The sequence below is a fragment of the Lathamus discolor genome, chromosome 4, assembly GCF_037157495.1.
Source record: "Lathamus discolor isolate bLatDis1 chromosome 4, bLatDis1.hap1, whole genome shotgun sequence".
NCBI classification, from domain to species: Eukaryota; Metazoa; Chordata; class Aves; order Psittaciformes; family Psittacidae; genus Lathamus; species Lathamus discolor.
In genome coordinates this window covers 39,814,949-39,829,363 of record NC_088887.1, presented here as the reverse complement: position 1 = coordinate 39,829,363, position 14,415 = coordinate 39,814,949, and the positions used below count along the sequence as shown (strand labels likewise).

Here is a 14,415-nt window from a genome sequence, read left to right as displayed (position 1 = left end):
GCAATCAAAACAGAAAAGAAAAATAAGAGAGAATCTATTTTGAAAAGGTAATAGCCCACTAACTAACACATGCAACCAGTAAATGAAAAATGAAAGCATGAATCCCTGTGAGCATAAAACTTTGTAATATAGCCCCGCCATTACTATTATCTGTCCATAACCATTGTACTGAAATTACAGGGTCTCAGAACTGGTGTTTGACAAGCTTTCCTCTATCTGAAGGCACGTTAACCACCTTGTAGAGTTTTGCTTTATTTGGTTTAGCTGTAAGAGCAACTTTTTTAACTGATCAGGCCTCTATGACTATTTTGTTTTACTTTTATCTTTGTAAGGTATACCAGAACCCACAGCTATAAATAACTCACAAATGGTCAGTTAAAGAAGGGCAGACAGGAAGCAGGAGAAAAGTGGGTTTAGGAGCAACAAAAACAACAAAGAAATAATGTCTAACATATGTAAAAGGCACCATATATAGAAAACTTGGAGCTCTAGGCTAATGAAAAAAAGACAGAGATGCAAAGCATGTTATTAAACATATAAAAATGATTCTAAATGGATCCTAGATTGAACAAGAAGCTAATTTTAACAACATCATATCATTCCCAAAATGGGATGTCAGAAGCTGACAGCTTAAAGTGTTACTCTCACCAGCAGTCTAAAGCTACAGACTTCTGTGTGCATCAAACCTTCATGGATCTTCATCACTAGATAGATGCACAGAAGTGTCACCAGACAGTCATGGGGTTTTTTACGACTCCTTTTCAAGTTTAAGTGCATGATGTTTGTTCTTAACTATATTTTGTCTAAATTGCCCTGGAATGTTAATAATAAATTCTACTCGGGTTTTCCTTGTGTGATTGATGATGCTAGAATCTGAACTGAATTAATCTTAATGTTCAGCTAGGTGTGTATATATGATTCTACAAAGCACAGAATTCTTGAAATTGCTTATAATTAAGTGTATTTATATGAAGTAGTATTTTCATTTCCATCATACAGTAGCACATCATGAAACAAAACTGCTTTGCTAAAATCTCACCTTAATTTGATGTACAATATTACTATCATAAAAGTGAAGAAAAAAATATGTAAGAACTGCTAGTACAAAATCATTTACCTTTATGTCTATAGCCAGACTGATGGCCTGCATAGCATCCACAAGTATCAAAGAGTTGTGCAGAAACTGTTCAGGAGTTCTTGGCTTAGTATACATCCTTACAAAGTGAGTAGCAATCTAGAGAAGACAGAAATCAAACTCTTGATCTTCCACTAGGACAAAATTACCATGTTTGTATTTTCAGTCTTTCAACAACCCATAAAATCTGAATTTTGAACTAAAATTTAAAAAATTGATACTGAAATAACCACTAGACTTGCTAAAAGTTGGTATTGTTTTTTTTCTTTTTAAAAAACACATATGCAAACAGTTCCAAAGGAATATAGAGCCTGAATAAACCCACTTACATTTATAAATTGTATAAAAATTGCACAATATTAAGAAAAGTCCTTACCAAATATGGACAATAAGCTGCCAGCTGTGCCGCTAATACCAGACTATCTAGAAGATCTCGGTCAAAATTTACTATCCATCTCATTGGTGGTACTTCACCTGATTTAAAACCAGAGCAAGGTGAATTAGACTCTTCTCCCATGGGATGCTTGATTTTATTCTAGGTAGATATGATGACAATTTGAAATGACTGAGTAGAGGAAAGAATAGAAAAAGGAAACATCCATTCACATGTAGAACTTCCCAGGCACAATTCTCTTCCAGAGCCATTGTTGAAAACATGAAAAATCTCACCTAGAATATTGTAACTATTAATCATACACTCCGATGCAGCACGTATGAGTTATCGCAAGGGAAGAGAAAGCAGGTAAACTAAACCTCACAGATTAGGAACCTAAACATGTAAATTATTTTTATACGTGTAACATTTGTAGGACTACTGAAACTCACGAAAATATGCACGAATCCTTTAAAGTTGCAACGCTTAAGCACATAAGAAGGAAAAGGTTCTTGATTTACTTTAAGGTCACATTAAGTTATTTGTCACAAATGCAAAACAAATGAAAGCTAACAGCTCAGTTCCTGCAGCATAGATCACTACTTCTACAATTGTGTTGCAAAAGCCTATGCCTCAAAAGGTTAGATTATTTTTTATATTTCTATTGTTTTTATTTAAAATAAAACTTATTAAGAAAGTAAATAGAGTTTATTTCTTAGCATTTCTTATTTAAAGCATTCTATATCTTAAATATTTAAGATGGCATTTAGACTTAAGCATCATATTAAACTATAGGAAGAATATAGTCATTTGAAAAATCTCAACCTTAGGTATTCTCTAAAAAAAGTTAGTGACATACCAACAACTCAATGTTTTAAATCACTGTCTACACCAATTTACCAGTACTTTGCTCTCCAGATAATATGCACTCTATAAAGCATGAACACATAGAAGCTGATCCTTCTTTAAGGACAGCAATCTTGTCACAAATATTCAGATGTTGAGTCCTGTCTTCTCTCATGTCATTTGCAGTTTTCTTCCAATTACTATTGCAAACATACTTATTGCTCAGCTCCCTTTGTTTTCATTACTGTCTCAGGTCCAAGCTCCCGAATTTAGGGAACCCTTTGGACTTCAGCCACTGACAAGGTTTTTCAGATAGACTGGGATCATGCTTGCTCATATAGGACAAATTATATAGGTTTTATTCCACTATACACCCAGCGAGTGCATTGTTTACCAAGTCTGAAGCTTCCTAAATTGAAAAAAAAAAAAAAAAAAAAAAGAAAAAAGAAAACAAACAAACCTATATGTTACAGAACCTGAGACGAACAAAAATCTCCTACAAATTATAAATACATAATCTTAATGTAATAATAAAAAGAAATGTTCTTTTCTTCCAAAACTGCTACCATTAAAAGATAAAAAATGTTTGTAACACTGAACTGTTATCATAGCAATATAACAGTCTTCAGAACAGTCCACTATCTTCATTAGCAAAAGAAGAATTCGGAAACACCATTAGTTGACATAGAAATAATTCAAAGGAATGGAGACATAAAGTGTTTCATCAAGTTGCACATTTCAGATCCTTATTACAAGTCTGTCCTTATTAAGAGCTTCATTCTACAAGACCCAACGCATGCAAGCAGGGACACAAATCATGGACGTTTTAAAGGCCTCTACCTTTACAGAAAGAATACAATAACCAAAATGAAAGTTCAAGAAAGAGAAAGGGGTAAATTCTTTATGCATTTGGATACTGAAGAATACTAAACCTTGCTCTTTACAAATTAGATGACGCTATGCCTTAGATGTTAACACTTCAATCAGTGTTATTAAGGATTTTCAACTTAAAACTATTTTGGGGTACGTTATATGGCCTATGAACAACAACTATCAAAACCACACTGACTAAGAAAGTAGGCTGCTGTATATTGAAAGTTATTAAATTTCTTAAGGTAACCCTATACACTCCTAAGTACTTTCAGACATCAGCCAGGCTGATGTAACCAAGCAAGTTATTGTCCAAAAGCTGGGACACAAATCCAAAATACATTGAAACTAGGAAAAAAAATTTAAAAAAATCCCGATTTTAAACTGAAAAAGTGCAACCATTCCATGTAATGTTAACACACTGAATCTTCAAAATGGTTTTCTAATAGCACCTATTTTACTTGAGTTTATACCTCCTCAATTGCCTTTACCCACTTACTTTTGCTTGATATCAACTTTGATTGCAAAATTGTAATTAAAGACAGGGAAACTGTTGCTAGAAATGCTGCTGCTAATGCCAGATTATAATTTATCAACATCAACTCAAGTAACACCAACTGATCCCCCAAGATGTACAGTTAAATCAGAACTGCATCTATTACCAGCTATAGGTACAAAATTCGTTGCGGAACTCCTCATTTATACCAAATATGTTAGTTGTAAGCTTACAAAATTGTTCTGTGTAATTGGTTTTATTCTCCTGTAAATATTACGCTTCAGACTAAATTTAAGATAAAAATTATTCAAAAACCAAACATAATAAATGAAATAACCATGCGGCAAATCATTAAATAGGAATTGCATTCAGAGGGAATCCTATATTAACGTAAATACATCAAATTGTAATCTCAAATAAAAATTAATTCCAGGAACACTAATTTTTAAGCACTGCTTTCATAAAGTAAGCTAGCTAGCACATGAAAGAATCTTATATGTCACAGAAGAGGGAAATTCTTACAGAATTTTCAAATATTGTTCATGAATACCCAGAAGTAAAATTTTGATGCGCATATGCTTTGCATCAGGAAGTGCTGGTTCATTATGATCCCACTAAAAAAGACACTCAGACTTCATGAAGTATCACTGCCACTTATTGGACCTAATGCTATGAGGAAAAAGTGGTTATAAATAACCTTGTACCCCCTCAGTCACTGGAACTGACCTTCAGTCAGGAAGCAGCACACTGTACAGATGAAGTCTGTGGGAGGGTTAGCTCTTACAGGATTTATTTTAAATAAAACAATTCCACTAATAAGTTTTACCACCAGATAAAAAGGATGTCATGTGAGAACACCCTTGATGTCACAGTTTAATTTAAAAGACAAGGACACAAGGGTGGCATAACCACTGGTACCAAGTGGGAGCTACCTACAGACTTCTCTTTTACAATTAGATTGCTAAGTTTGTCCTGTAGCCAACAGGTATGCATAGTGCAGCACAGAGCTGTACCTACACCAGTTAACTGTTACGTGGATCGCTTAGCTCCTTCGCGTACAAGGATCTTCCATGCTTGGTGTATTTATGCTATTTGTAGAGAAACTCCCCAAAACAATTTAATTATAAATTATTTGAGGGAAAAAATGTTCTTTCCAGAAAATCAGAACCAAAAGTATTCTTTATTACCAAGTACTTTGTGAGGAATTACTTGATTCCTCACTTCAGGATTATCTTTTGCTGATTTAGAAGGAAGCACAAAAAAGTCATAGAGGAATCAAGTCTTCCATTAGTGATCCAAAACTGCATTTGAAGTACAGGTTAAAAAAAAATTATCTAGAAGACAATTCTGTATAGGACTTCTTATGACATGACACAAAGAAAGGAGACATTCAGAAAAAAATGCATACTCTGTAAGGAAAGATGCTTCTATGTGGCATGAGCAGCAAATAAAGAACCTCAGAAGGATTCAGTGTGCTATCAAGAACAATGATATAAACCTAAACCAACTTTATAACCTACTGCTTTTAGTAGCAGTCAGTTCAGGCTTCCTTTTTTTGATTTCACACTCGTACTATAATGTAGGAATGATGATGTTTAGTCTAATTTACTAAGCACTGGAGATTTAACGTTATTCTTACAAAATAATCTCTAGCACCTGCTTGAAAGTATTTCAACTGATACAATAAATCCTGCTGCAGTGGAAAAAAAGAATGTATCAAAAATTAAGTGAGAAAGTAATTAGAATATTAATAACTAATTAAAAAATCAAACTGCAACAAACCCACGTACCATATTCTATAGCAAAATCTGCCTTTTATGATTCTTTTGTTCATTTATAGAATACAGATTCCTCAGCATCTCAAAAACTTAAATGTCTGTTAGTTCACATCAACTAGTTGCAGATTCTTCGGCATTTTAATATAGTTCTAGTAAGAAAGAATAGAAGCAGATGCTTGTCGTGGTTTAAACTCTGTCAGCCACACAGTCTCTCTCTCACTCCCCCTCCTTTTTTCCCTCCCCCTACTCCTGGAGGGATGGAGAGGAGAATCGAAAAGAATGCAACTCCCACGGGTTGAGATAAGAACAGTTTAGTAACTAAGGTATAACACAAACCACTACTGCTACCACCAATGATAATAATGATAAAGGAAATAACAAGGGAAGAAAATACGACACCTCACCACCCACTGACCGATAACTCTCTGTTACATCCCAAGCATGACGTGCTGTGGTATGGAATACCTCTTTGGTCAGTTGGGGTCAGGTGCCCTGTCTCTGCTTCCTCCCAGCTTCCCCTCCTCCCTGGCAGAGTATGAGGCTCACAAAGTCCTTGGTCAGTCTAAACATTTGAGCAGTAACTAAAAACATCAGTGTTACCAGCGCTGTTCCCAGGCCAAAAGTCAAAAACACAGCACTGCACCAGCTACTAAGAAGGAGAAAACATGACTGCTACTGCTGAACCCAGGACAATGCTGAACTAGCTTACCAACAAAAGCACTTAAATTCATCTGAGCTTAACTCTGTGACGTTGATAATTAGTTTAGTTTGCCACTTCTTCAGTGTGCGATAAGGTCCAAAATCCCATATTTTTTCCTATTCATGCTGTAGAGTGACTTCAAATATTATTTCAAGTAAAAGATCAGCAAGTCAATGAGCTTAAAAGCTGATAGCTGCTGCTGTCTACACTTCTATCTATCTGCAGTGTTCTGCCTCATCACACTATTCAGTTTCTTCCCACCAGCCTCTGTTTATACATCCAATTACATTCAATAGGATGGTTTTCACAACAGTTAAGATCTTGGATCTAACCAGGTGTAACTTTGGCCAACACTTTCCCCTACACACACGCGAAAACCTGTTCAAGGTATAAAAAAATAGACTGAAATCTTACTAAAACCAAATAATTATATAAAATACATTTTGTCATATATTAATTAGTAATTGCACTGTTCTTAAACAGTAAAAAAAAGTATTCATTAAATGTATGGTCATTTAAAAAATATATCAAACCCCACTATTTAAAGAATGAGAATGAATATTTCATTTTCTGTAAATTTTCAAATCAAAATTATAACATTCATTTACAAGTTTGTAACAAAAAAAAAAAAATCCACTGTGTCAGATTTTTTTTTTTTCCTATTGTTTAACTGAAACAACTCTTTTTCAAGCAGAAAATTCAAACTTAAAGGGTCCTCAATAATTCTGGAGGGACAGGTACCAAACATGAAGTCTGACTGGATATATAATATCTCCCTATTACCTATGTCAGGAACAGAACACAGTAAATTCCAGCCTCAACATCTAAATTGGACAGTATTAATTTTAATAAGATCAGACCTCCAATTTTACAAATGTCTGCAGTAGAAGACACTAGTTTTATCCCCACTCCTTGGTTAATTGCTTGCAGCTATTTCAAAATATTTATTGTCGTCACTGCAAAACCAACTCCTTCAGCAAAATACATTTTTAAAAGCTATTTCTTCCTAAAAAGTTATCCTTTCTAATATAAATCCACCATTTTACTGATCATAATTAGAAACTATAAAATTCAATAATCTTTCCACCTTTTTTTTTTTTTTTTAATTAATAGAACTCAGGCTCTTGGCACACAATATTGGTATTTTTGATAAATCATCATTTTCACATTTTTGTTTTAAACTTTTAAAGGTTAACTACTTCTGCTCTCATTTTAAACTAGGTTCAATAATGAATTGTTCTCCTGGTTGGTCAGGAAAAAAGTACTGTCAGGTGGAGCACAAAGCGCACTGAACAGTAAGCCTAACCATTAGTTGTCTGCAAATCGAACTGCAAAGTCCTCAGTTGCATACTACTCAGTATTTTCTTGTCGAACTTGGAAAATAGCATAAAACTACCTTAGTACAATCTGGAGGTAATATCAAGCAGGTTACAGAATTGATTCTGGAAAGAAGAATGGGCTGCAAGATATGAAAAGGCTATAATTTAAGCTCTTGAACAACTGAAGTAATGATCTGAAACAAATTGTATGAAATCCAATAATGACCAGTGCAGCGTGCTACAGTTATTTAAGAATAATTCATCCCACAAGTACTAGACAGAAAACTGGATAGATGGAAATTCTGCAGAAAAGGAACTGGATATAATGACAGCAAAGATGCATAAATAGGAGAGTTTTATCTTAAGGAGGTAGACTGATCCTTTCACTTCTATTCAGTTCCAGTAGTCTCACCTCATATGAAAACCAGTTATTGGCACCAAACTTCAAGAAAGACACAGATCAACTAAGACAGTTTACTAGAAAATAAAGGAAAGAACACAGAAAGACTGAAAGTATGTAACTGTTTTACCAAAAGGAGGGAGAGGGACTAACTGAAGAACGTAATAATTTGTGAATACGCATAAAGTTACTACAGAAGCAGAAATGCACTGCACACCACAACACAGAAAAGAAAGGATGGACTTAAAATCTAGCAGATAAAATTTCTGGTTATGTTAGACAATAGCAAACTCTTTCAAATGGAAATGAGTGGAAAATAGTGGCAGGTATTGCCTTAAGTGGACAATAGAATCCCTCTTTTCAGAGGATTTTACAACAGTCTAGGCAAACACCTGTCCAGTATACTACAGATATAGTCAAATAGTCAATTAGTTTAGTCTTTGCACATAAGAATGAAACAGATTATTTCTGTTCTTTCTCCTGTTCCTATCTTCAGTGGTAGGAAAACTACTGAAGTGGGGTTTTTTTCATGCTTTGCTTTTACTAACGGATCCATCAGTATGCTTTATATCACTGACTTAGTAAGTAAGTTGGTAACAAGGTATCTCTTTGAAGATAGATGGTAATATTTTCATTCAAAGAAACACCCCAGACAATGGCTGATTGTGTCAAGTTCCCAACAATCTCTGAAGCCATTGCTCACAATGGTTATGAAGTCAGTCAAAACTGTCTCGATATAGCTAATGTATCCCACTTCTAACAGTGAAAATGAAACCCTTTAAACTGTTTGCCTCCTCTTCTGAAAAGCAGTTCTGAAAAGAAATTATACAGTCTTATACTATATAAACAGCCAAATGTATTCTTTCTAGTAGAACACTGTTTAGCCCTCCCAAAAAAACACTAAATCTAAACAGCTCTTCCAACACACACACTGTATTTACTTTCGCTGTGGAAAAAAATTACCGTGAAAAATCACCATTAAAGAAAAATATCAATAGAAAAGGAAAAAAACATTGTAACACAGAAGTGTGATGTACTAATATTATCCGGATAAGAGGACTACCCAGAAAGATCAAAATTGTCTTATACCAAGTGTTAAACCTCTTAAAGGATCAAATTTGGTTTAATCTACTAAGTTTAAGAGTTATTTTAAGTAAAAAAAAAAAAAATAAAAACAGCAGGAAATCTTTAAAGAAAGTACTGTGGTTGGAATTAGATGACCTTAAGGTCCTTTCCAACCCTAACTATTCTACCATTCTATTTCTTGTGAAGCTGTTCTACTTTTTTCACAAGGAATAAAAAAGTTAAATCTTGCTGTCACAGTTGCAAAGTCAACTGATACATGTCTAAGGAGGCACAACAGCTATCTTCAAAGATAAATTCCCTGTTATATAGCCTTTTTTTTTTTTTTTTTAATTCTGAATTACTGAGGAAAAACCATATAGAAACAGGCTAAATTTTATAAGACTTTCCAAATAAGCCTAATGCATTCACAAAAAATCTTGAATGATGCTTTAAATGAAATACATAAATTAGACTATGTTACTAAAAGTAACAATTGAATAGTTATATGGCAACAGTCTATGTAAGCAGGCATGCCACTGAGAATGGGAATCAGACATTGTTAAATAGCTCAGTGAAACACAAAAGAAGTACCAAATTACAGCATTAAGCAGCAAGCTCAAACCAAAATATTTTACCTACTATATAGATTTTAAACTTACTGCTTCAGAAGGGTGTAATGCAAAAAACTTGCACAGGTTCAAAATACAATTAAATGAATTCACAGAATTAAAATCTATCACAACCTTTAAGAAATACCACCTTCATCTCAAGTCGTCCTGAATCTCAAATCAGGAAGTCACAGATTATGGCTATAAAGAAAGTATAGCCATATGTTTGCACTGTTACTCATCTTTAAACATCTATTGGAGGTTGAATACTGAGCTAGACAGACCTTTAAACTATGAGAGTATGTCCTTTTTAATGTATATTACTGCAATAATAATGGTTTATAATACTGTATAACAACTTCCTATTCTGCGATCTGAAAATCTCTGGAGGTGGAACTAATCTATAGCTACAATAATGCCTATAGCTGTGTTTCAATAGTTTATATCTGGTACTGAATAACACAAGCATTTACAGAAGAAATATGTTGCAATAACCTTTTCTGTAAGTGCTCACATTAGAAGTAGGACAGGGTTTATAATTATGGTACTGGAGTATACAATACAGATCACAAGAAAGATGAGAGGAAATATGCCTCTGAGTATTTTTTGAAAAAGGCTATTATGTTTTTTCTAAAATGTATTTAGGATAAACAGAATTATAATGTATCTACCTTCAGCACATACAGCATGTGAGGCTACATTTATCTTAACATGGAAAACAAGAAGTCTTTTATTAGAGACTTGCAGGCAAATTACAGTTCCTCCTTCAGGCAGGATGCTACACCACTTGCTCAACAAAACTGATAATTATTCCTTTAAGAACCCCTCAATGATCAGGGACAGATCAATTTAATACCACTGTCAATTCATAATAATTCTAAGCAGAAAAGTTCAAGAAGCACCACATGGGGCAGTGACAGAAAAACAGATACACTGGGAATATGCCTCATTTATTCCCATCTGTTGCAGAGGTTTTTTACCTTGAGGCATCAACATTTATCTTTCCACTCCTCATAAAATTTTTCAACCACCTTTCGCTATCTATGCAATTCTTTTTTATTTATGCCAAATCTTATCCTAAATAGTATCTTAAATTGAAAAATTCCTTAGGTTTTATGCATCACATAAGAATGGTGTTACTTTTATCAGTCTCCATTCTGTTTCTTTTCAAGAGAAAGTTTGTATTTGTAAAAAGAACAAGTTTAAAAATAACTGAATTGTAGTAAAAGCTTCTTGGTTAACATCTCACCTTTGACACTTCTTTTATTATGGCATTTCACTGATAGATCACTTTGATTTAAAATACAATAAATCACAACAATTCATTACAGCATACCCGGCTTCTGAATGAATACTGTAAACTCATATTATCTTATTTAGTTAAAAAAATAAAGTTATATACTGTTCTCAATGAAATTCACTGTTTGATTCTTGCAATGAATTACCAGAGCCTTTTTCAATCAATGAGTCTGAAATACCCTTTCTCCTCACAAAATATCTGAAGTTGTATTACTAAATTCACAGCTATACCATCCTCAATCTACACATTTGGCATGCACTGCAGAAGTAGCAGTAATTACACAAACAATCAGAAAGCTTATTTATTCCAATTAGTATACAAACAATGCAAAGTGCCTTGTTTAGCTGAAATTAGAATAGCTGTCTAGGAATCTCAAAATGTATTGCAAGTAAGGAAACAAAATTTCTTCCTAAATATTCACATGATTATTCTTATTTATGTAATAAGGACCCTCTTTTTTGAGGGTCAGCATACATGTATACACAAATATACATTTTTATTTATATATACATTTTTATTTATAAGCATACCTGTCTACACACACACACATTTATGCATATGTGTCCTGGGTTCAGCTGTAACAGTTTTTTCTCCTTCTTAGTAGCTGGTGCAGTGCTGTGTTTCGGCTTTAGTATTAGAACAATTCTGATAACACACCGATGTTTAGTTGTTGCTATGAAATGCTTACCCTGATCAATGCCTTTTCAGTCTCTCATGCTCTGCCAGTGCAGAGGGGTACGGAAAGCTGGGAGGAAGCAGAGACAGGACACCTGACCCAAACTAGCCAAAGGGGTATTCCATACCACAGCACATCATGCCCAGTATATAAACTGGGGGCAGTTACCCAGAAGGCCCAGATCACTGCTCAGGTCAGCCTGGGGACTGGTCAGTGGGTGGTGAGCATCACTTGTGGGTATTGTGCATCACTTGTGTTTATAAGTTTTTTTCAATTTCCTTCCCTCTTTAGTTTTATATTCTCTTCCTTTGTTATTTCCACTATCACTACTATTATTGGTGGTAGTAGTAGAATTTTTGTATTATACTTTAGTTGCTGGACTATTCTTATCTCAGCCCGTGGGTTTTACATTCTTTCAATTCTCCTCCCCATCATTCTGTGAATGGAGGGAAAGACAGAGTCAGGAGTGTGTGAGCAGCTGCACATTTCTGAGTTACCGGCTGGGCTTAAACCATGACAATATTCATACACACAAATATATATGCAATTATATGTAGTCCTAAGAGTTTGGACTTTTTTTTCTTCTTTTGAAAGATCTTTTTAGGGTTTTTTTCAAATATGAACTCCTTGAATCTTTTTAATATAGGACTCCTCCTTCTACTTTTACAGGTTTTGAATTATGGCATTCCAAAACTCCAGCAACTTTTTAAGTTTTTTCCTGACTCCTTTTTTTTTTTTTTCCTTCATGCTATCAGTAGTTAGTTTTTCAGATAGAAATGTTGAAAAGAAAAAAAGAAATATGAAGACATAGTAGAAGGTAAACTGAAAATTTATTACACTCAATTCATGCTTCCCCTCTTATCATTACTATTGCCCATATAATACCTTAATTGGGCACTGAATCTCATATTTCATGTATAATTAAGGTCTTTGCAAAATAGGCAAAATTGCATTTTGCAATTTTACAGCATTTGGTCTCAAGTTTCAACACTGCTTTCCATTTTATGGTCATTAAGACATATTATAAGGGTGCTTCCCAAAATATACATCAAGTGGCTTTTGAAACGCTTACTATGTAGTAGCAGTAAGGGCAGAAGATGTGGAGGTAGGACACTCCTCACTAATGTTCTCTCTATGATATTGAGATCTTAATTCTTGCAAGAGTACTGATGAATGACAGATATCTTCAGCTTCTGAAGGAAGTAATAAAGATGTATATTTAAAGCCTCTGCACTGCAGAAACTCCAGCTTGCTCACTGTCACATTTTACTTTGATAGCTTAGGTATCTCAGGAAAGACTGAGAAATGCAGCCTGGATAGATCTTCATTTTTTTAGTAGGAATGGATCACCCAACAGATTAGATTGAGCTAGAAGCAGCTTGTCCTGTTTTCAGCTGGGACAGAGTTCATTTTCTTCCTAATAGCTGGTACAGTGCTGTGTTTTGGCTGAAGTCCAAGAACAATGCTTTATAACACATCTATGTTTTAGCTGTTGCTATGTAGTGCTTACTCTAAGTCATGGACTTTTCAATTTCCCATGCTCTGCCAGTAAGGAGGGGCACAAGAACTTGGAGGGAGCACAGCCAGGACAGCTGACCTGAAAATAGCCAAAGGGATATTTCCACACCACGGAACATCACGCTCAGTATAGAAACTGGGAGGAGTTGGTCAGAAGAGGCCATTTGGTGCTCCGGCACAGGCCGGGCATCAGGTGGTGAGCAATTGCATTGTGTATCATTGTTGTTTGTTGGGGGGGGGCAGGGGGTATTTTATCTCTCATTTCTTGTAATTTCCAAACTTCCCTGAGTTGTCCTGACCTTTCTAGGATTACTGAGCATAGATTGCAATAACATTGGCTAGCTCCCTCACATTTTTTGGTGTAAGCCATCTGGTCTCATGAACTTGTGTTTGTCTGATTCAAGTGCTCCCTAATCTAATCCTCCTCCACCTAGGCTAAATCCTTCGTGCTCCAGATTCCCATTCATCTTGAGGGCATAGGATTGTTCAGTGCTAGTCTTATCAATAAAGACCAAGGTGAAGAAGTCATTAAGAACCCCAGCCTTTTCTGTCCTCTGTCATCAGATTCTCTGTCCCATTCTTTCTTCTGAGGGAACAGCATAGTAGCAGACATCAATTCACTCTGAGGCAGTAAAGGCAAAAAAAGTAAGGAAAGTAAATGATAGAACAGAGGATTCAAAGAGATACTGAGGCAAGTCATTGTGGAACAGAACAGGATAAGATTACTCAGTTAAGAACTTTCATTATATTAAATGACTATGAATTTCATTTTTCAGATTTTTCCCTTTTTTTTTTTTTTTTTTTTTTTTGTTATTGTATCTTTAGCAATGCTCAATCATGTAGGGGTTTTAGAGGAATGGAAATAGACGCAAAAGAAGAGGGTTTGCTTATGTGCATACACCAAGGTATTTCTGTGTGCCCCCTAGCAAAGAAAATATACTACGCACGGACCAAGAAAGCTATATACAAGTCAATATAGCAAGGCAGTATCTAATTTCCCACAGACAGAAAGCATATATAATCTCTGCTTTCTCATTCCAATCTTGTATTTCTCTGAAAGCAGAAAAACATAATCAACTGAAATTGTAAGGGAGAACTCTAATGCACATAAACATTCCTTGGCAGTAACTACAAAATTCATCTTTACCTGTGACTCTGAGACTAATCTGCAAACAGGTCTGCACAAATGGATACACTAACTTCCTGAGTTGTCTATCCTATTACCATGCCTTAATAGAAGTTATTATTAGTAATGAGAACCCCAATATTGCAATTAACTTGTCCTTTTTGGGTGCTATTTGGAGACCATTTAAAAATAAGTAATTGGAAAA

At 34.7% G+C, this 14,415-nt stretch overlaps 1 protein-coding gene across 1 annotated transcript in view; it reads right to left on the bottom strand.

Moving 5' to 3' along the window:
- The window catches only part of CFAP47 (cilia and flagella associated protein 47), a 302,627-nt gene that overhangs the window by 202,289 nt on the left and 85,923 nt on the right, over positions 1 to 14,415 (bottom strand). The window contains exons 34-35 of the mRNA XM_065677208.1: positions 1,512 to 1,609; positions 1,118 to 1,234 (exon numbers count right to left, since the gene is read on the bottom strand). Of these exons, the coding sequence (XP_065533280.1) occupies positions 1,118 to 1,234; positions 1,512 to 1,609 (215 nt within the window). The remainder of the gene's footprint in view (positions 1 to 1,117; positions 1,235 to 1,511; positions 1,610 to 14,415) is intronic.